General features: G+C 33.7%; 1 protein-coding gene and 1 long non-coding RNA gene across 2 annotated transcripts in view; one reads left to right on the forward strand and one right to left on the reverse strand.

The window, feature by feature from the left end:
* Window positions 1–6,669, reverse strand: part of LOC122313151 (peroxisomal ATPase pex6-like) — a 44,262-nt gene extending 37,593 nt beyond the window's left edge. Inside the window, exons 1-6 of the mRNA XM_043127905.1 lie at window positions 6,363–6,669; window positions 4,894–5,500; window positions 4,661–4,785; window positions 4,479–4,573; window positions 4,161–4,400; window positions 3,322–3,412 (exon numbers count right to left, since the gene is read on the reverse strand). Coding sequence (XP_042983839.1) covers window positions 3,322–3,412; window positions 4,161–4,400; window positions 4,479–4,573; window positions 4,661–4,785; window positions 4,894–5,477 — 1,135 coding nt within the window. The 5' untranslated portion in view covers window positions 5,478–5,500; window positions 6,363–6,669. The remainder of the gene's footprint in view (window positions 1–3,321; window positions 3,413–4,160; window positions 4,401–4,478; window positions 4,574–4,660; window positions 4,786–4,893; window positions 5,501–6,362) is intronic.
* A 14,697-nt stretch (window positions 6,670–21,366) lies between these two features.
* On the forward strand, window positions 21,367–23,818 carry LOC122313879. Its single transcript, XR_006243534.1, has 2 exons — window positions 21,367–21,537; window positions 23,559–23,818. It is a non-coding gene; the product is annotated as an uncharacterized LOC122313879 (long non-coding RNA).
* The last annotated feature ends 359 nt before the right edge of the window (window positions 23,819–24,177 follow it).

Consider the following 24,177-nt stretch of genomic DNA (forward strand, 5'->3'; position numbering starts at 1 on the left):
AAATCTAGTCATTCCTCTCCCCAGACTTGCCCGTGTGCCAGACTTGCAGCAAGACGCACATGGGGAAGTGCTTGATGGGAACCAACACTTGCTTGAAGTGTGGGAAAATGTGACATTTGGTTAAGAATTGCTTATAGTTATGTGCACCTTCAATGGTGGACAGAAGATGATGGTCCCAACTCATGTTTTTACACACTTCAAGTGACATCGAGACATCCAATGATGGGACCATTGGTAAACTTCCTAACTCGAATGGAATCATTGTATTTATTTGAAACATGGAAAACATTAGAAATGAAGAACAATTTAGGACCCTAGGTCAAACAACGGTAGACACGAAGAGCACAAACGACTACTGCTAATGGACTAGTATGCAAGGTATACGATCACAATACGTTATGATGAAAGCACGCCCTATATTTCCCCACAAATTGGAGTACAGTACGTTGAGCAATCACACAGATTGAAGCTGTGTGGAAACATGAAAAGGATATGAAGGACAAGTATGCATGGAGGTGAGTGAAAACAGGAGCAAGTTCTGCAAACGGATGTTTTTAAGGGGGAAGTTTATAATACCCCAGCCCTAGTTTCTTGGGTTGTATGAGAATATTTTTACTGGGCCCATGGGCCAATGAATTTCTGTAAGATCCATATTTTTGGCCCTATTATGGACATGAGATGCTGGCCCATGATTTGGGGTTCTGGAAAAACGAGGTTTAAGCATAAGAAACTTTTTTTTTATTGGCACCCGGTGTTTGAGAATGGCATCGGTTTAAGAGTAAGAAACCTGACTTTACTTGCATAAAAAAAGCCCAAGAAACTTGATAGTGCACCTGACCTATTTGTAAAACACCTCAACGCTATAGAAATCCATCCAATATACTCCCCTAATTCGAATTGATCTCTATAGTTCTCTCCACCTCTCCTACCCACAACAAGATCACTCTTCTAGATGTTGCTCAAGCTGATCAAACCATGAGTGCTGTTTCAGTGCTTTGGACCGTCACATGTTTTTAGCCTCGAAACCTCTTGAATAAATTGGACTGCAAATCCTAGCCACTTTAGTTATAAAAAAATAAAAATAAAAATAAAAAAATAAAAAAAAGGTGCTACTTGACTTCAGCACCAAACTCCTCTACAAGAAATCCCATTGAAGTTTCTTCAGGAGATGGGCTTCACTGATATAAATGGGGAAGAGAGACAAGTAGTAAGTGGGAAAATTAGAGAGAATATTCTCTATCAGTGTGATGTGCCCTCTCTTGGATAAAATACAACCACTTCACTGTTTCAGTTATAGGGGTTTAACTTCCAAGAAAAATAAGTTCACTTACCATCCACAATTTTTACCCATGTCTTTCCAAAGCATAACAACTTGATCTACTCACTCAGTACAGAGTATCACCCCTAGAGCCATTAAAGCTAGATTAAATTTTTTTTCCAAATCAAGAGCAAAGCTAAAAAGTTTCAAAACCCTAGTTCTCTCTCAGTGTAATGCCCCTCCCAATCCTTCATACACTAGAACTATCATCCAAAGAATGAAGTAAAATCCTTCCCAGGTTCTTCACTCCTTCCACAGCCATTCTCCTTATTTGCCATCAACAATTCAAGGAGAAGTGCTGGAAATATCCACCAAACCTGCTAGCAGCCCATAGACTAGTAACTCATAACTTGCAGCCCTCACCTGTATTCTCTTCTTTTGCTGCCGCCATTACAAGGTAAGTGAGATGAGAATTTTTAGTTCAATTCAAGTAGAATAATCACTGGTCTTCCTCCCAGCAATTTGATTCACCTGTTAACCTTAGGTTTTCCACTCCTTTTAAACCCAACAGCATTCTTCTGTAGGCTGCAACTAGTATTAGTGATCTCACTAGTGACACGTTCGGACCCAAAACTAATTACTATAAACTGTCACTTGCTGTCCAGGTTCTGGTCAAAATATTGGGCAAGTGTTTTCAATAATTCTTTCTAGATTTCGATAGAATAAACGTAAGAAAAGTTTCTCCTTCATGCTTTCCTAATCCCATGCCCTAAAACTTGTAACAGCAGAGTACTGCTACTGTCAAAGGTAAAGGACCTGCCCTATTCTTCTAATTCTGAACTCACGGTTGAGTTGTGCTTAGGTATGAGTTTTGATAAATCCTATATCAGATATTAGTTTCACTATTGTGTTTACCTATCAAAATAAACTATTTTGAGAAATTATTACTCGGACCCATTGGCATGCGTGTATAAGGAAGTTAAATGTGATGTGTGGTTTTCTATACCTACTACCAGCCTAAGGAAGGAAAGATGAAACTGAACTCTCCCTTTATGACATAAATATGGCTTAAAAATCATGATTACATGAATTCCCAGATGTTTGGCATCATAATAGCATGTAGCACGATTATTTGTGTGTGTTGCATGTCATATTAGAGGCCAATAGGATGATTAGGTTGCTGCAGAAAATTCCAGCAGCACAGCAGTCACAAGAGAGGTAGATGTAGGGCCCTTCCCAAGATAATATGTTGCGGCGAATTGACATGTTTACATTGAATTGGACCTCAAATAAGCATAAAAGTAATATTCCTCAAATATACATAAAGTACCATTCATACATGTATTGTGTCCACTTTCTACCCACTAAAAAAAGATGCAAAATTATCTCAAATTGAACCTGCCATTATCCCTCTTTCCATATAATAAGTTTCCCGCTTTTCTTTTTATTTTGTGGGTAATGACAATAAACAGATTTTTTTTTTTTTTTTTTTTGATAAGTGGACCTCAAATAAGCATAAAAGTAATATTCCTCAAATATACATAAAGTAACATTCATACATGCATTGCATCCACTTTCTACCCACTAAAAAAAGATGCAAAATCTTACTCAAATTGAACCTGCCATTATCCCTCTTTCCATATAATAAGTTCCCCACTTTTCTTTTTATTTTGTGGGTAATGACAATAAACAGAATTTTTTTTTTTTTTTTTTTTTTTTTTGATAAGTGGGTAATGACAATAAACAGATTGAAGGGGAGAGAAAATAACATAAACATAGAAACATGTTATAATATATCATGTCAAACACAAGATACAAATGTTTCAGTTTGAGCTTTGAAGAGAGATTTAGTGAAGCAATCAATGCTAACCAAGGTCTTAGTACTGAATCTGGCATCCATGCTCAAAGTGTTGATTTGCAACTCACAAAGCATGTGTAAAACACCTTATATTTTTCCCCCATATATGGAGCAACATATTTTAAGAAAACCATGCCATATAACAAAGAACGCATCACAACCATAGAAATCTATTACGAAGATAATAGGTAGTTTGAATAATAACCTTTCTTTAGTGGTCGTTTGGATTTATTAGCAGATTCAACCGCCTCAGACTTTGTGGACTCAGTGCAACTCTCAGATTCTCCAGAGGCCCCCTACCACATGTGTAGTTCCGTAATGACAAGTAGATCATAGTATGTGATCCCTATTGATTTTACTATAAGATTCTCTACATGCCATTACAATTGTTTCAAGAACATGTTAAAGCATCATAAAGACTTCCACTTAAAACAAAACAACAATGAAATGAATATATGATAGCATTGCTTTGAACCAAATGATTGAGGCGGCCCCGTTTGGATTGAGAAGTGATCTCAACTCATCTCATCTCATCATTACAACTTTTCCAAATTTTCACACAAAATATAATAAACAATTCAACTTTTTCAAATCTCAAAACAATAATAACATTAAAAAATAATATTCTAACAATATTTTATTCAATTTTTAACTTTCATCTCATCTCAACTCACTATCCAATTGGAACCTAAGAGCGCAAGTCAAATATGATATGAATCAAACATTCACCACAATTTTCACGCAGTCTTTTTTACTATTAAAAACAACCAAATACCATCAACACTCAAAAACCACTCCTCCAATACCACCAATTTCAAAATCTTCCATTCCTTTATCAGCTCTTAAAACCTTTTAAGGGTAAAAATTTTACTGAAAACACATAGATAAATGAACATTGTAGAATGATGTGATGTACCTAGTATTTCAAACTATATTATGTTATGTTGCATTTTAAACTAGGCAAATATAACCAACTTATGAAAAAATACTAAGCAAATATGACCAATGCACAATGTCAAACCCCAATACCCCAAAATCCAATACCTTTCCAAAATCTTCAAGGTTGCATGGAATAAGCTTCTTGAGAGCCGCTTCTGCAGTTGCTTGCACATCATCTTCATCATTATCACTACCATCTACATTCGCCTCAGCACTGCTAGACCACTCTTCTTCGTTGTTCACATCATTCTCATCCTCAACCTCCGATTCTGAAGTAGCCTCCTCCCCGGATTCGGCATCATTATCATCTGATTCACATTCTGACGTAACATCATCACCAAAATCCTGCTCCAACATCGACAGAAAAATTATTATAAAAATCCTTGACTAAAATAAACAATCAAAAATTGTCACCACTCTTACGTAAGGAGCAAGAACACTGCTGTCAAGCACCAGTAGGGGAACTTGTAGATCCCGTGCAAGTGCTCTCACTAATCTCTCTCGGTACAGTTCAGTACCTGTAGAATTATTACTTCCATTCTCTTAATAAGCACAAGTAAAGACAGGTAGTTGTCTTGAAAAATTTGACAGGGTCAGTGACCAACCTGGAACGCTTTGAAGCAATATTCTCCCACTTGAAGTAGTCAACCGAGCACCATAAGACGCAGTGAACTTCTTATGTTTCAAATGAGAGGCAGCACATTCCACCAAAATATTTTTGGTGTGCTCACTATAAGAGCAGAAAAAGAAAATTCAAGAAAACTTTAAGTTACCGAAAAGTACCATAAACTAAAGATACAAAGTAATAATGACTAGAGATATGAGCAAGTAGTAATACTGAATATGGTAAGGGAATGTCTCCCAAGATACTGATATATTTTCCCAAGGAACAATCCTCCGTAAAAACTCAGTTTTGAACTTCTCGCGTCTGGTCAAAAAAGGCAATTCCCTCATCTTACTCTCAATAGCAAGCTTCTCATTGGCCAGCCACTCTTTCTGATCTTGCTCCCCAAGCCGAGCATGCGCATCTGAACGCCTCACATCTTCATTAACATTTTGTCGCCGAGTCTTTCCCTTATCAGAGCTACTCCCACCTTCAATGGGTGTATGCTTCTCCTCACTCGCATTCCGTCCATCACCTTCAGAACTATAGACACGTAGCTGGCTACTCTTTGAATATAAACTAAGCCTCGCATGCAGACCACTGTAAGTACTACAACCACCAATACCCCTGGATGTAATAAAGTCTAAAACATGTCTTCTGATCAAACCATTATGTGAAGAGTGGCTTCTCTTCACGAGTGTACGACTCAAGAATTGAGAAGAAGCATGCTCTGGGCAGTTTGGCCAACTCAAATCTTTGGGTTGCTGAAACTCAGAACCCCATCTCCGATATCTACACTTTATTCTCCTCACATACATCGCTACCTTTTATTTTCAGCTTGCTGCATAGCATCATAAACTGCCATTAGTTAACACCTGAAATTATGATTGAAAATGCCAAAACCACTCCCATTACTCCAATGGGTTTGAGTGAAAGTGGGTTGCTCAAATCTGATTGGTTCAACTCTGTTTATCGCAATGTGCATAGCAAAAAGAAAAAACAAGTGTTCTCGCATAAACGAAGAATCGAGATATTGGCATCAATTTCGTGGATTTTTTCTGTTTATCCTCGAAAATCCATTTTCTAAATTTTGTATATCACTAACAAATTTAATCTGCAGACAATTTCAATCGCAAGACCCAACCATATGTTTTCTATGTACTTTTTATTTTCCTTTAAAGTGCTTTTTGATGAAGGAAACAACGACAGATGTTGCACATACAAACCGCAATCAGCGTGCTCTAAAATGATTTTATAAATTTCCAATATTGTTCCCAAGAGTAGCTTTCAGCGTAATCAGTTTGGTAACCTAAGTATTAATAAAAGAAAAATTATATTCTCAAGCCGGTGTGCTCTGCACACCGTGTGATTAAGCATAATTTGATTTAAAAGATAAAGTTTAAAATTTGAATTTTATAAATCAAGTATTACCATTGAATTGATGTAGATAATGTGTTCTAGACACTGGATTGAAAAGATAATAACTTTTAATAAAAAAGTTCAAAATCTTTATCACTTCTTCATTCGTCAGATTTATCGTCCTTAAGATTTATAAAGGTCTAAAAGCTTCGACTTCTTTCTTTGCTCCCATCAATTTTTGAGCAATAACGAAAGTGGAAATAGACAAAACCATAAGAACTCAACCCATTTTCAGATAAATCACAGTCCACGGAATGTTAGAGATAGACAGAGAGCGATAATACCTTATTTGATAGCTTTGAAAACCTAGATTGGGTCCACGGCCATAAAAGAGAAATAGGGCGGTAAAAGGGGAAGGCGGGCTAAAGGAGATGCGGAAGGACCGTTTAGCAAGGAAGAGAGATCAGATGTGGGTTTCAGTGAGTTAAGTGTCAGCGACGGGCACGGACAATGGGAGGTGAAACACAGAAACAGTGCTTGTGCGTGCGCAACTCTACGTTTACTCGCATCATGCGTAGTGTAGTAGGTTCGACATGTCGTGTAGAACGATGGGCAGGGCCTCTGTAGTTAACCCTTGGTCCACTTCTAAGGCCTAAAGGCAAAATATGGTCGGCTCGCCTTGAAAAGGCCTAACCTTACTTCGCCGGAAAATAATTAACATGTAACTTTTTTATAAAGAAAATGTTAGTATGCCTTGTCAGTTTATCTTCTTATTTTAACAGTTTATCTATTTAAATAATTTTTATTTAATATTTAAAAAAGTAACTTTTAGTATATTAGTGTATTTTTTATTTTTTAAAACTACTTAAAGATGTTTAAAAGATATGAGAAAGAAAAATAATAAAATGTAAAATTTGTACTAGTGGGCATGCCCTGCGGTCAAAGATGGGCAGCAAACTAACACCACTCTTTATAATTCTTTTACAACTTCAAATTAAGGGAAAATGAACTTGAAACTCTATACCCTAAAATGAGTGGCATATTTATATTGATTTTTTTTTATGGAAATATGCTTCATTGCATTCATTCAGTAAACGAAATTACAACTGTAACTTATCAATACAGGAAAACCAGACTATAAGTCAACTAACGCAACTGTTCAGAAACTTCCCCGTACACAAAATGACGAGTATTGTCCTTACTTCTAAATCTCTCAAAAGAGAGAGTAAACGCTCTGTATGACCAGAGACGGAATGGCCCCTCCAACCTCCAGGGAGGGGCCATACGGGAGACAATTTCTATAAATATACAGTCCAATAGCATATACCTACACTAAAACTAAATAAACAGAAAGACCCACAAAACAAAACACAACAAAAACAACCCAACCATGAGCTCAGCATGAGCTCCGACAGCACACCCTCCGCAGACAATCGGCATCACGAGCCCAATAGCACGAGCACCCAGCTTGCGTACGAACCACAGCAACCTCCACAACGAAGGCCGGCCGTACGACCACCGGTCATAACATCGTCCACCGCTCTCAGCTCTTTGCCTCAAATTGCGACCGATCAACAGCTAATCACCTCACCCTGGACATCACGGGAAACGAACAAAACAACAAAACAAACAAACCCACAGCGGCAGAGGCAGTGCAAAGCACAGACACCTTCGACAGCGTGTAGCTGTGCAGGACACAAAAAATCAAACTCCCAACAACGAAAAAAACACACACACCGGCAACACCAACCAACAACGTCAGAGGCCATGTAAGAACACAAGAACCGGAAGTTGGAAAAATGGAAAGACAGAACACAAAACAGCCGGCAAAAATAGAGGCCGTGCCAAAACAAACTACTTTGGGAGGAAAACCACTGCTCGGAAACTGAAGTACCGAAGCCTGAGGATCCAAAAAAACCAAGAACAGCGTCTGCAGGTGGCCCCATCGTGGTGCGTGACAGCCACACGCCGTAGAAAGTCGAGCCTTCGTCCCACGCATGCGGGCAACACCCCACTCCGTTTGGCACCACATTCGGTGGGCTTGTAGATCGGTAGCTGACTAACATCCTATAGGGGCGCGTGTTGACGGTCGGTAGCTGGTCAGTCCGGAGCGGCATTCCTACCTTATTGGCCTAAGAAAAACCAAAAAAAGAACAAACCATTAACAAAGAAAGGGAGGGGAGCGGGAGCCGACGATCCCACCCCCCTACTGGTCGCACGGCTCTGGGTTGGGGAAGATTAGAGGGACCGCTCGGGTAAGAGGGATGGGCAAGAGCTTTTTTTTTTCAATCTCAATGCAACTTTCATTTATATTAATTGATTGTGAAATGAGTTGTAAAAGAATTGGTAGAGTTTAAGGTTTTGTTTAGATAATGAAATCTCATTATCTCATCTCATTTTATTTTATTTCAATATCTAAATACCACAAATATAAATTTAATTTTTTCAACTAATCATTACAACTTTCTCAAATTTTTAAACAAAACACAAAAAATAATTCAATTTCAAATCTCAAAACAAAAAAATATATTAAAAATTTATATTCTAACAATATTTTAGTTTTATAATATTTTTATTTAACATTTTTCTCTCTCATTTCTCAAAATTCAATAAAACATTTTAATTCAAATTATTTCTAACTCATCTCATCTCAACTTAAATATCTCATTACTATTCACAAATTATCTCAACTTACTATTCAAACTAATCCTTAGGGGTTGTTTGGGAAAAGAATCTCATCTCATCTCAAAATTTCTCATAATTTTTTTCATAAACATCACTCAAACATAAATACTCTTTAATTTCAAATTTTTAACTTTTTCATCTAATCATTATATTTTTTTCAAATTTCTAGAGAAAACACAAAAAATAATACTACATTTTCAAATTTTGAAACAAAAATAATATTAAAAAATTTCATTCTAATAACATTTTAGTTTTATAATCTTTTTTACTTAACTTTTTCTATCTTCTTTCTCTAAACCTAATAAAACACTTAACTTAAATAATTTTACTATTATTCACAAACAATTTTAATATTATTCATAAAATTTTCATCTTATCTCATTTTCCAAATATCTCATAGTGTAACATTAGCCTACTTTGCTCCCATGAAAATCCCTTTTAATGGTTTTCGTGTTGAATTTATATGTAATATAGACAAGTACAATCCCCTTGATACTTCAATATAAATATGATTTAAAAACTAATGAAAAATGAATTGATAAGATTTAAATAAATGTTGAGGTGACCTAAACCACCTTGGGAATCTCCACTTGTGGTGGCCACCATCCCTATAGACAATTGGAATAAATAGCCGCAAGTAGGGGTATAACTGATTTGGTTCAGTCTGATTTTAGACAAAATTTAAAACTGAATGGGTATATACTAGTTTTACATTTTAAAAAATCAATTATACAATATTTCTTTGGTTGTTAATAGCTTCAAAATTAGGGTATTCTTCATGAATAATTTGATTATTATATTCTTTAGTCGATTGATTAGTAGTTCTATTTATGGTTGATAATTGGTTTGATTTATATATTTCAAACCAGGTGAAGAAATGTATCTTAATTTGTACGCTTTCTAAATACTCATAATATTTCATTCGGATATAATCTCTTTCAATTTTGTGAAAGTAGAGAAAAATGTTAATCTTTTTTGTTCATTTTCTTCTTTCATATAATCTTGTTTTAGGTAATCTTTATTAATTTTAAATTCTTTTTTACTCAGAGATGAATATTTGAGCATCGTCTCCAACTATTTGTGAATATATCGGAGAAGATGGCTCTTTATTTTGCTGGAGATTTTGAGAGGCGGATGTTATATCAGGATGATTAACAATATATATTGGTGCATCAATAATATTTATAGGAATAATTCCCCAGATTTGGATATCTAGGTGTTGAGATCTGGTGTCAAAATTTTGAAATTTATTTCTAGAAACTGAAATAAGAACAGATCTGGGTGTATGATAACTAGACGGTGCTGGTGAAGAATAATGTGATTGTGATAATGATCTCCTAAAAGGTTGAAAGGCAATTTGGACTGTTCCGTCTAATTTTTTATCTATGTAATCTAAATCATTTTTAGAATTATTTTCTATTTTGGGTAATGGAACAATATTTTCTAACTGTCATTCATTAGGGAGAGTAATCTGATTTCAATTTATTTGTTTAGGGATTTGTATATTAGAATTTGGTGTGCTAGATTGTAATAATAATGTGTAGCTTTTTGGGCTAATAATAAGAGCTTATGGTTCTAAAGTTGTTTTCATTAATTTATAATGAATTCTATGCACTACAGTTAAAGGAAGTGATCTTTTCATCATATGATAACCATTTGTTTTAATATTTAATGTTAAAGTATGTAAAATATTAGTATCAAATAATGAAAGCGAATAATTAGGATAACAATTAAAATATACTAGGCCTTGAAAAAGGCTAGACTCTACCATTCCAAGTAATGAATCATGAAAATTATAATGTATTCTGTCTCTCAGACAGAGTAATACTGAGGCATTTAATCCGCTTCTAGTGAATGGTTTTATAGCCACTTGTACTAATTCAATATGTATAAAAAAATATTTTTGTTCTTTATGGTGTTTAATAGCTTCTTTTGTTAATAATTGTAATGATTCTTAATCATTATTTAGACTAATAGTTTTTTTCTACTGTTTTAATGGTATAATTAATAAGAAACGATAATTTTGAAGAGAAAGTAAATTATTTGTATATTTGATTTTTAGGACATTAGGAATAGTCCAGCCTTGTAAATTTCTTTATATGTCTATTATACTATAGTCTTCTTAGTTAATATTATTAGGTTCAAATTCTATACTTATATTAATAGTGGATTCTTCTGATTTAAATAAAGAATTCATAGTGATAGGTTTTAAAAACAAAGATTTATTATATTCAAATAGAGATGAGTAGATTAAGATCTTTAGAGAACACCACGGGGACTACCCTTAATGCCTTTTTGACATGAATGGACTGACCAACGGATTTTTACGGCTTACCAACACAAAATTTCCAATATACTTCATTTTCTTTTATATGGGCTATATTTGTTAAAAAATCCGTATCACTAATTTTTTTTTTTTTAATAATGCAAGAATACTTAAGTGGTTTTTTATACTTTTAATTTTTGCTCTTAAGAACCTACAATGATCTTCTAATTCTTCTATTGCAGCTTGTTTACTTTGATATACGTAATATCTTTCCATCATTGAGCAATAATCTAGTATCATTTTTTATTATTTTTCTTTAAGATCCTTTACCCTTTCCATATAATGTTTTAATTCAAGTCTAGTATTATATTCTGCACAAATTAATTCATTACAGTCACAAAAACTAGTTTGAACAAGATAATAGTTCATTATAAATTCACAAAATAACAATCAGGCAGTAAGATGGCAAAAATAAAATAGCAATATCAATATATAATAGCCAATGGCTCTGATACTATATACGTATTCCAGGTAATATATAATAGTTATATAGATTTATTTATATATAATAAAAGGCAGTATAACCATTCTGATAATATAAAAAAGAAAAACAAATAGTAATAGGTAGTAGAACTAGTCAATGGCATAAATAAAAGACAAAATGATAAGATGGATTTAATTGAAAATATAATACTTACAAGGAGATTAATTTTCAAAAAGGTTGATAGCAGTTGACATGAAAAGAAGCTTAGATTACAAAAGAGGATATTTGGAGAGTTGGAAGAGCGAGAGAGAGAATGAGAATGGCTTCAGATGAGTTCTGAATCCCTTTTTTTATATACAGGCCCCCTTTTTATAGACACATTTACAATAGAGATATATCATGCTTGACACTAGCACAATAGACTGACACTAGCACAGTAGATTGACACTAGCTATAAAGTCTATATTCGTATGCCTTATCTTCCTTTATTTATAGTAATTGACCATAATATGCAATATAGACAAAGTCATTTGTCTTCTAGTTAGTTACTATTGTTTACTTGTAAACAATCTTTCGTCTAATTTTGAATAATAATTTGACAATAGACAATAATGAAAGCAGTTCTGACAATATATAATAATGAATGCAATTGAAAAATATTCTGATAACAGTTGAGCAATACTCTGATAGTAGACAATAATAGAATCAATCATTTGTCTTGTTCTTGAAGGAGATAATACTTCTGACGTCTGAAAAGATAATGGTTCTGACAATCTTATCTTGTTTTTACATGATTTGAGAATCATAATTAGAGAGTTCTAAATTAAATAGATCTTGAGAATCCATCCAATGAGGTAGATAATTTTGAGAGGGGGAGACCTGTTGGGAAGGAGAGGCCTGATTAACTGGTGATGATGCTGCTACTTATTATAATGAAGATAATCTAGCTTGTTGTTGAGGGTTTTCTTCATCGTCACTGTCTGAGACCTGTGACATTAGTTCAGCCAGTTTTTTCAAATCTCTTTTACTGGTAATTGATGCTAATTGAGTCTAAAATCTACTTATCTGGACTAGAACTTCATGAGCCTTGGTAATCTTTGAAAACATTTTTACAACATGATCATAATTGTACTTTTCCCACCATTTGATAGAAACTTGGCGAATAAAAAACATAACATTTTTTAGAGAGAGATAAGGTTTAATAACATATTCTCATTTCATGATCTAAATTAATTTTGTTTTAAAGAATAAAAGAATAAGTGGTGGACAATGTGATATGGAAGGTAGATAATCATTTTGTAGTGTAAAATTTTAGAGATTTTCTTGGAAAGGAATTGGAAGAAAGAGAGATTCAGATTCAAACTGATCCCACCATAGTAGGAACCATCTTGTGAGAGTTTTAATTTCCTGTAATTTGTCAAAATGAAGAAACCTGAAATGGCGCAAATTTTTATTTTGTCTTAAAAATGTTTTTGTTCATGCCTTCTGGTAATCATAATAATCAAAATATAGTGGATCATGTGGTTGAGAAAATCTTCTGATTAAATAAGGGCTTTTTCCCCACTATTCTAAGGTAAGAACTTGTTTAATAGTAAATTTATAAAAAGCAATAATCGGAGATGCAGGTGAAGAAGATTAAGATTGAAGAGAATAAGGAATTTTAGAAATAATAATAGAATCTATATCTACCAAAATAAATTCATAAAAATTTTGGATTTTTGTAATATTTTGTGAAACATAATGCCAGTTTGGTAGTAGAAAGGCATCAAGTAATGTTTTAGGATCAGTAAGGTGTTCTAGCTCAAATTCAATGGGAAAAATTGGGTGTCAATGGGTTTTGAAAATAATAAGAGTTATAGAATGTTAAAATAATAGTGGAGAATTGATAATCTGGGAAGAAGTAGAAACAACTTTTGAATATGTAGTTAATTTTGGAGAAGACAATGGTTAGAATGGATTATAAGATGGTCTGATATTTTGTGATAATGTTCCTAATACCGTGTAAGATTTTGGAGTGGCAGAAGGACAAGGTGAAGGATAAGAAGGAGATGGTGGTCTGGCATAGGAAGATTTAGATTTTACTTTGAATTTTGAGGATGACATAATTTTCCCTGTAAGAATTCTCGAGATAGAAAATCAGGAAGAGAATTAGATTCTCCTTTAATATGCTCAATATCAAAATAAAAAAATACTTAAAATAGCTTGTTATCTAGCAAATATTTGTTTAGCGGCCAGGTTTTTTACATCTTTAATCAAAAATTCCTTGGCTAATTTACAATCTATTCTGAGTAAAAACTTTTGATTCAATAAATCATATTGAAATTTGAAAATACATAATACAATAGTTAAAATCTCTTTTTTAATAGTACTATAATTCTTTTGAGCAGGATTCCAACATCCTGAATGAAATCTAATAATTTGTTTTAAGTTATTTGATAATTTTTGTTTCATAATTTCTCTATAACCGAGATTAGAAGTATCTATTTTAACAATTTTAAAAGTATGAGGAGATGGAAGTACTAAGCATGGTAGTTTCTTAACATGAGATTTTTTTATTTTATAATATTTGTATGTTTTTCTGTCCATGGTGATAGATTGTTTTTTAATCTTTTAAATAATGGCTTGCATAATGGTCTGATAGATTGATAAAAATCTGCAACATAATTAAGACTTCCTAAAAATCTTTATAATTGTTGCTTATCTTTTATTTCATCAGGAAATTTATTAGCAAATTCTATTGCTCAACTAATTTGGGTAATAGTTCCTTGGTAGATATCATGTCCAAGAAATCTAATTTTGTTCTGGAATAATTTTATTTTTGTTGATGAGACAACTAATTCATTTTGTTTAATAATTTGAACAAAAGTATTTAAATGTTTCCAATATTGTTCAATGGATGAAGAAAATATTAATATATCATTTATATAAACTATTGAAAAGTGAATAAATTATGTAAATATTTTATTCATAATATTTTGAAATTCAGTAGGAGCATTTTTTTAATCCAAATGGCATAACATTCCATTCATAATGTACAAATGAGACTGTAAATATAGTTTTATATCTATCTTTTTTAGAAATTTGGATTTGTCAAAATCCAATTTTCAAGTCAAAATATAGTAGTATTATAAAGTCGAGATAATAAATCTTTTTTATTGAGAATAAGATACCTTATCCATTGTAATACTTTATTTAATTACTTATAATTTATGACTAATCTAGGAACACCTCTTTCTAATTCTGTTTTTTTTTTTTAACATAGAAAGTAGCACAACTCTATGGTGATCTACTTTTTCTAATTAATCATTTTAATAATAAATCATTAATTTCTTTTTTACAAAATTCTAATAATTCATTATTCGTTTGCATTGGCCTTGCTTTAGAATGAATATTATTTTCAAAATAAACTTTTTCATATAGTAATTCAACTATATGTTGTTTTCTATTCCAAAAAGTATTAGGTAAATTAGAGCATACTTCTTTTTCGATTATAATTTTAACATTATTAATTTTTTGAATTAATAATAAATCTTTTAATTGTTTTTCAATTATTTTGTATTTTAGTTCATGTTTTAAAAAATTTATATGTCTTTCTTTTCTTTTAATCTTATTCTTAGTTAATGATTAATTTTTTTAACTAATAAAACTTTTTTTAAAGCATTAATTTCTTTTGAAATTTGGGGAAATAGAAATTTAAATTGAACTTCTTTACCTAATATTCTTGTAGAAATTCCTCCCTCTGTTACAAAGAAATGATTGAGTATGGCAAGAAAATGATTTCCTAATAATACTCTAGTGTTAATATTTTTTATTAGAATAAATGTTGTTTTAAAGGCGATTCCATTATTGCAAATATGTGCATTTGATAATTTATAATTTCTGTTTAATTTTGTTCCATTAGCTTGAGATAATGTTTTTTTGTTTTTTCAAAATATTTAGAAGGTATTATCCCTTCTTGTATACAGTTTAAATATGCTCCTATATACAGTTTAATGTACTTACCAAAAGAATTATATTGAGAATTTATTAGGCAATAAAATGTATTTAATATTTAAAATATATGATCAAATAAATATTCATGTTTAAGATTAAAATGTTAAGTTATAAATTATAATATATTATTTCATACATAATTATATATAAAAAATTATATATAATATAAAATATATTATATATAATATTAAAAATTAATAATATATATATATAATATGTGAACCGGTTCAGTCCAATGTTGGAAAATGTAAAACCGATTTTGAATCGGATTTAACTGGTTTTTAAAATGAATAAACCGATTTCGGACTAAATCGGTCGAAAGACCATACCCAACCGGCCTAGGCCGATTTTTCAGTTTATTTTTACACCCATAGTCTCAAGCCACTTCTCAAGGTATTGATCGCCATTCCAAGCGATGGCAATGCAGTGATTGAAGATATTTTTAAAAGTAATAGAGTGAAAAATTGACGAGTTTAAAATTTATATTCTAGATTTTAGTTTAAGATTTTAACTATTATTGGAGGGTGTAATTGGTTTTGCACCAAGTTCTGACAGTAGATGCACTTAGGCGTGGACAAAAATTTTGAAATTTTGACTCTAGCCGAACTCCGACTTAAAGAACAAAAAAACAAAATTCTATCGCCTTTTTTATTGCTTCTCCAAAAAAAAGATAAATTCATATTAACTTTAGCGTACTTTTTTTTTACCCATTTCAGTATGTCTGTCTCTATGTCTGTTCTATCACTATCAATATGCTTGTCTTCTGTCTCTCTGACAAAGAGCCTCTATTGCATTTTAATGTTTACGTTTGGGTTCAATTTTTAATTCACTATCTTTTACTTTTTTTGAATTTTTTCTATTTTTCTTTCATGGGATATTGTAGAGACTAGTAAGAGTCGTAGACAGTAGATATTCTTGTAGAGTTTTATTTTTCAAATGAACCAAATTAGTGTCAATTTTTTGCTTCTTTGAATTTTTTTATTTTTTAATTTTTGTTCTAGGACTTCGTGAGGAGTGGTAGACTGAGTCACTGATGTTTAGTCTTTTGAGTTTCCAACTTTTCACTTTTCATATATTGTCAGTTACTCAACTTTCGTCTTTTTTAATTTTATTCATTTTTTTATTACTGTTGGTTTAAGTATGGTGAACATTTGTTTCAAGATCCAATCTTGAGTGTTGTTCCTTTACATCAACGGCTAATTTGAATATAGTGATAACAGTGCACATATATATAATTAGATTGTTGTTCCTTCACCGTTGAGTCTCTACTCTCTTCTCACTTCTCAGTTCCATTTCCTTTTACATGTTTATGTGGAGCATCTTAAGGAAGAAATGCATCAGTGGAATACATGTATACAATTGTTCGACGACGGCAGCCAATAGTGGCCAACAGAGCCCTCTCTCTCTCTCTCTCTCTCTCTCTCTCTCTCTCTCTCTCTCTCTCTCTCTCTCTCTCTCTCTCTCTCTATGACACTGATGTTCCAACGCTAATCAGAGTTAGAGTCCGCTCCTGATCAGGGCTGAGCACCGACAAAGTCGGAGTCGGATTTGGCCTCCTCCGACTTCGACTCCGACTTTGTCGGAGGCCAAATCCGACCTCCGACTCCGACTCCGACTCCGCTTAGACCCCACTCCGCTCCAACTCCGACTCCGACTTGTCGGAGCGGAGTCGGAGTTGGGCTTTTTGTTGGGCTTTTTTATTGGACTTTTTTTTAGACTTTTTTCTTTGACCCAATTAACATTTCAATTTTACAATTTGCAACTCTAATCGGATTTGAGCTTCCATATCAATTTTTTTTTTTAAATATAATTTGAGATTTCTAATTTATCTAACCAAAATTAATACATTAGAAAATAAAATTAAGTAACAATTTAATGTGTATTATTTAATTAACTCACTAAAAAAATCACTAGTTAATTATTACTTTATTAATTATTACTAACTTAGAGAGTTAGTTATATATTAGAAATTTGACAAATTTTTTTTATTGTTTTTATATCCAAGGGAATATATTTAATAATTATGTAATTATATTGTGATATTAATTTAATATATATTAACTAATAGTATACTATTATATATATATATTATATATTAGTAATATACTAATACTAATACTATTAGTCTATTAATATATAGTAATATTTATTAACTTATTTACTATAGTCTATAACTAATAATAACTAGATGTAATAACTAGTAACTAATAATATGTAATAACACTAGTTACACTAGTTCTAATAGATAATAACTTAAAGATATTAATTTAATATATATTAACTGTGATGACCCGCTTTTAAGTGTATTTTCGCTGAAATAATTGTTTTTATTTTAATTAATATATCAGATATTTTATTTTATTTTAATTGCGTTTTTAAAGTTGGTTTTTAATTTAATTTATTTATTTGAGGTTGTGTTTTATTTCTTTTAGTTGTTTTTGTAGTTTTAATCTTTTTGGCGGTTTGTTTCTTTTCCCGGAGTGAGGACTGGACCTCATTTCTTTTCACATCTTTTTTTCTTTTTCTCTTTTTCCTTTTTTCTTTTTCCCTTCTTTTCTTTTTTCTTCTTTTTCTTTTTTCTCTTTCTTTTCTCTCTCCTCTCTCCCCGACTCGGACCCCCCCGTGCTCTCTCTCTCTTCTCTCTCTCCCTCACGCCAGCGTCAACCTTCCCCAGCCCCTACCGCCGCCGTCCGGCCACCGTTCGGCCTCCCACCGGTCCCATTCTCTTCCTCTCCTTCCGGTCTACCTTCCCTCCAAAACCCACCCCCAACCGGCCGGCCATTTGGCCGGAAAAAGCTCAACAAAGGCGCACGGATTTTGCTCCGATCCGCCGCCGTCACTCCACCACCGGCCACCATTTCTTCACCACTTCATCACCGTTCCCTTGCCGTCCTAACTCACCCATTTCCGGCCTCCAACGACCACCGGAGCAGCTCCCACGAGCTTGTTTTCCGATTTGCCATTTTCGGCCATTTCCGGCCATTCCGCCGCCACCCACGGCCGTCCGTCACTTCCAATAGCTTCACAACCACCTCTAGACCATTCCCTATCAATCCCGTGTCCTAGTTTGTCCCCGTTCAAAAGTGGGTTTTTCAGACCCACGGCCACAGTGAATTTTCACTGTGACGTTGCTGTTTTCCGCCGCTTGCAACGCCGCTTGTTTTCTAAAATTGCCGTATAGCGCTGTAAGTATTTTCCAAACCCTACTTTCAGATTTAAATATATATTGCTCATTCCATAAATATCTGTTGTTGGTTGTTGATTCCGGACTGAGTCCGAGGAGTTTCGGGGGTCGGATGGATGGAGGACGGAGTTACTTGTTTTATTGATTTATATTGTTGGATTATTTTAATATGCATTGATTTGGCATTTCAAGGTGCATGCACGTGTGTTTGTGGGATTGTGTGAAAAGCCTGTGTATTGGCGTGACTGGTTTTACGGGTGCGTGTGTATCACGAGCCCAAGCCGGGATGGGTTATTATCTCGGTGGAGCTCCTCTGGTCACTCGGGAGCGGAATAAACTGAGTGATGTCCCCTGAGTTATCGAGAGAGATGACGGGAGCGGGACTAGGGGATGCTTGGCTACGAACGTGCCGGGCATGGAACCGGGCATCGCCCTACTCACCGACTCCGTGGCCCTTCGCTGGCGAGGGCTAGAGGATGCTTGGCTACGCACGCGCGGGGCGCGGAACTGGGCATCGCTTGTTAGTTGTCACATGCGTGGTGGTACTCTGCGGTGTGACACTGGAGCCAGGGTGTGCGGATGACCCCTAGGGGAGGTCATGGTGCATACGGTTAAAATTGGATAATGGTTTATGAGGCCAAATGTGACTTTTGGCGTGGGCCAGATGGACTTCTGGTGAGATATTGGGCCGGATGGACTTCTGGCGAGATATTGGGCCAAATGGACTTTTGGCGTGTTTTTCGGAATGGATATGTTTTTGGGCCAAGTGGGTTTTTGGCGTGTGTGGAAAACTGGTGTTTTTGGGCTTTGTGCATTGGGCATGTTTCATGCATCTTGTTTGAGTTATATGTGTTTTTATCTGGTAGTGTTTGGGGTTTTACTTACCTGCGGAACCATTTGTGGTTCCGTAGCTTTTGGTGCAGGAGTTGAGGATGAGGAGGAAGAGGCTGAGCCCGAGGATGCGGCTCCGCCGGGTTGCTGATGTTATCTTTTTATTTGTTTAAAACTGTATTTGTGTTTTGTAATATTTTATTTATGTACGTTTTAAACAGCTTGTATTACGTTAAGAAAAATTCTGGTACTTAGTTATGACTTTCTTATCCGCTGCGTGTCTCTCTGTACACAATTGCTGCCTTGCACACACTCGGCACCCGTCGATGGGATGGTGACCCGGGGTGTCACCATCCGGACGTCTCAATTTCCCCGTGTTCGGGCGTGGGGATTTTGGGGGCGTCACATTAACTAATACTATACTATTATAATTTTTATATATATTATATATTAGTAATACACTAATGCTAATACTATTAAATTAGTAAATTAGTAATATTTATTAACTTATTTACTATAGTCTAATAACTAGATAGCCTAGATGTAATAACTACTAACTAGTAACTAATAATATGTAATAACACTAGTTACACTAGTACTAATAGATAATAACTTAATGATATTAATTTAATATATATTAACTAATACTATACTATTATATATATATAATATAAATTAGTAATACACTAATACTAATACTAATACTATTAGTCTATTAATATATAGTAAATTAGTAATAATTATTAACTTATTTACTATAGTCTAGTAACTAGTAACTAATAATATGTGATAACACTAGTTACACTAGTAGTCTAGTACTAATAGATAATAACTTAAAGATATTAATTTAATATATATATATAACTAATAGTATACTATTATATCTATTAGTAATTTACTATATACTAATAGTCTAATACTATTAGTCTATTAGTATATAGTAAATTATTAATATTTATTAACTTATTTACTATAAGTTTATAACTAATAACTAGTGTGAATTACTAGTATATTATTGAATTTAACTAATGATGTTAATATATAAGATATAGTTATATAAAATCTATATAATCAATTTTAATTTTTATACATTAGTATTAAATGCTATTATAAATTTATTACTTATATATTAGTGTTATATGTTATATTATACATTAGTATTATAATGTTACATGTTATTAAGCATTTTAGTATTTATACATTAATATTACTCGTTATTATATTTATATTTATATGATTAATATATAGAAAAACACATATATTATTTATAAAATATATACATTAGTGGAGTTGGAGTCGGAGTCGGATCCGCCTGGACTCCGACTCCGACTCCGACTCCGACTCCGACTTGTCGGAGCTGGAGCGGAATCGGAGTCGGAGTCGAATTTTCGGATTTTTGCTCAGCCCTACTCCTGATCGGAGTCGGAGTTCAAAGTTGGGCTTTCCAACTCTGTCAGAGTCGGAACCCAGTCCTAGATGCACTCTTTCAAGTTAGGCTCTATTTATTTTTTTCACCATTTTCCCTTGTTTAGATACATTTAGAAAATTCGATCAATATAGGACGATTTTGGCCCATGAAAACTTCAAACTTTCTTATTCAAAAATTGGCTTCAGCGAAAAAAAAAAGTTTTAAACATGGCTTTCAATCTTTCTAGATAGCTCCCCACTTTCAAGTAACACTTCATTCTTCTTCTTCCTAATTGCCTCTCTCTCTCTTCTTGATCTCATTCCCTTCTTTTGTTTATCATTTTAAACATATTTTCAAGTTTTCAAATATTTTTCATTTTTTTAAAGATTGTTATCTTCTTACACATAGCATGTCATGTCAAGCTAGGGGTGTGCAAAAAAGGCCTTGGGCCGGTCCGTCCGATGCAACCGAATTGAGCCCACCCGACAAATGCCGGGTTCTTCAAATCCAAGTCACTTACGGGTTGAGAGAAATCCATATCGGTCGAAACCAATAGATCCGCTATACGCTTTCATTGCACAAGCTCTTCCTCTCAGTTTTAGAAACCCTAGCCACTGCCGTTCGATTTCGCCGTTCGACTTCACCGTTCGTCTTCACTGTCCAAGCCGGTAAGTCCCTCTATTAAACGCATTTTCCCCTAAACTGAGCGATGATTTTGTGCCCTAGATCCTTCCTCTCTCTGTTTGCAAGAAAAAGATGATCCTATCTCTGTTTTTAGAGCTTCGTTTCTAACTGCATTGATATGGATATCTGCATTTGGTTATGTCATTTTTATTAGTGTTTACTGAAGTTGGTTTTAATTCTTTTTCCTGAACCTAAGTGATGGGTTTTCCTTGAGGTAATGAAGGAGACAGGAGGGATGGGTCTTCTCATAGGGTTGTCCGCTTTTGGATTGCTTCGTTTTTTTCTTGCACTTTCCCTTTCTGGGTCCTTCAATGGTTTTCGGATCAGAGGACAGGTCCTGTGAGTTTGGCGTAGGCAAACATTAGTGAATAAGGGATAATGGATGGGTAGAAGATAGGTCCTTCAATGGTTTTGGATTGGCTCCCTCTTTTTCTTGAACTTTCTGTTTTTACCGTATGTTGCTGTCATAGGGAGGAGAGAGAGAGAGAGAGAGAGAGAGAGAGAGAGAGAGAGAGAGAGAGAGAGAGAGAGAGAGAGAGGTGCAAAGTTGAGGTGTTTTCATTCAACTGGTAAAACGCTAAATGTAGTGTTTCAATAATCCACACTTTTGAATTTTATTCTTAAACGTCCAAAACTTAAATGTATAGGGCCTACCCCTTTATGCCTCTGTTTAGAGTTTTTCTAATGAAAACAAAGATGGATATGAAAAAACCAAGCTAGCTCTTATTGGGATAAAATGAACTTATCACAACCAGACCCTCAAATTCTTAACTTAAGAAGTAAACACCTAGCTAGATCAATTGGATTGATGAATGCAGTACCACAGGACCAAACTACTTCACTCTTTTGAGTAGATCCCACCACTATTTCATGATTAATCCATCCACGAATTAAGATGATCTCTTAGACAAAGTCAATGTCCAAAAGTTATTAAAATAGATAGATACAGATAAAATGAGTTTTACAATAATTTACTACAATAGAAATTATTTTTAGTGACAGTTTGGAAATTATAACAGTCCTCAAACTGTCACCAAAAAGCATTTTTTGTGATTTTGTGTTTATATATATCTCTTGTAGGCCTGAAATGGAATCTTAGATGATTATGCTAAAGCTTAGCATTCAATCGTAATACCATGGCTTTTCCCTTTCATACCATAATGTATAAAACAATAAACCCTTTCATTAGAGAACCAAATGCAGATATCCATAACCAAATTCAGTGCTCATAGTTCATTTGGTTCTAACTGCATTGATATGGATATCTTTCTTATCTGATCTTCAAGACAGAAAAGTCTTTGATATCTTCTACAGCCTGTCCAAACCAAGACCAATTCTCTTCTTTATAGCTAACATTATTAACCATTGGATCAAGGGCATCCCCTCAAATATTACCTGCTGAAGACCTAGCTCCAAACTCAACTCTATAGCTCTTTCAAGTGCCAAGACAGCAAGACTACATATAAATCTCCTTGGCAAACCTGCAGAAGCCACAAATTCTCCATATGCATCCCAGTTCCTTAATACTATACCACCTCCCATAACAGACTTTTTCTAAGTAAGATAGTAGTTTGGTTAAAAATAACAAGTACAGAGGATGGGTAAAGGTGGTGACCCCAATGAACACCCTAAAGCTGCTCTTACAAAATAAAGATATAAAAATACTTGAATTGTAAAATGACTCCAACCCTTTGGGCCAGTCCTATATATATTCTTTGGCATGATGGGTTAACGTATCTCCACAAAAACTATTTTTGAGACGATTTAGAGATTAATTGTTGTTATGTTCTAGATTTCTAGAGTATTACAAGTTGAAGGTATTGCCATTGAACTCATGCATTGCGAGACTACTTGTTCTTGTTATCCTCCTCTGTTCTTCAGTTTTAATACATACTTTTTATTTTTCTTGCAAATTACACTGTGATTTGTATATGATTTGCATGAATTAAAAATTCTAATTTGATTTTCCCCAATGTTAGTTTCTAAACCTTTGATATTGGATTAGATTCACTTGCAAAATGGTGGATTAAAATGGAATGTAGGTAGTAGCTTTGGAAGCCCAAGGATGAGTGGAGGTTTTTGAATTATAAAGGATGCAGGGGAATTTTGTTGTTGCCTTCTCAAACTATGGAATTGGTTTTAATAGGTTTTAATGGCTTTAACAGTAATTGTATAGAAAAATATGTTTATTTTGCAATTTTTTTATTGATAGTTTTGTACTAGTATTTTGCTCACTCTTTAGTAATGAATTGATATTGATTCGTATGGGAAAGACAACAAACAGATAATCAACTCACCTGCAAGAACCTTCAGAAAAAAAAAAAAAAAAAAAAAAAAAAAAAAAAAAAAAAAAAAACCGATCCGTCCGTACAGAACCGCATGTACGAACGGGTCGGGTCGGGTTGGCACGCTTTGCTATCTGGGTCGGATCGGATTAGGCACAGATCCGACTATTTTTAATCGGGTTGCAGGCATTGTCAACATAGTGTTGGGAATATATCCTCTAAAGGCAAGTTATAATTTTTTGACATTTTTCATCAAATAGGATTTTTTATTATGAGAAATTAAATTCAGCATTTATATGTTATTTTAAACCAAGTGTTTTTAAAATCCCCTAAGTATCC

The sequence above is a fragment of the Carya illinoinensis genome, chromosome 6 (assembly GCF_018687715.1).
Source record: "Carya illinoinensis cultivar Pawnee chromosome 6, C.illinoinensisPawnee_v1, whole genome shotgun sequence".
Lineage (NCBI taxonomy): Eukaryota > Viridiplantae > Streptophyta > Magnoliopsida > Fagales > Juglandaceae > Carya > Carya illinoinensis.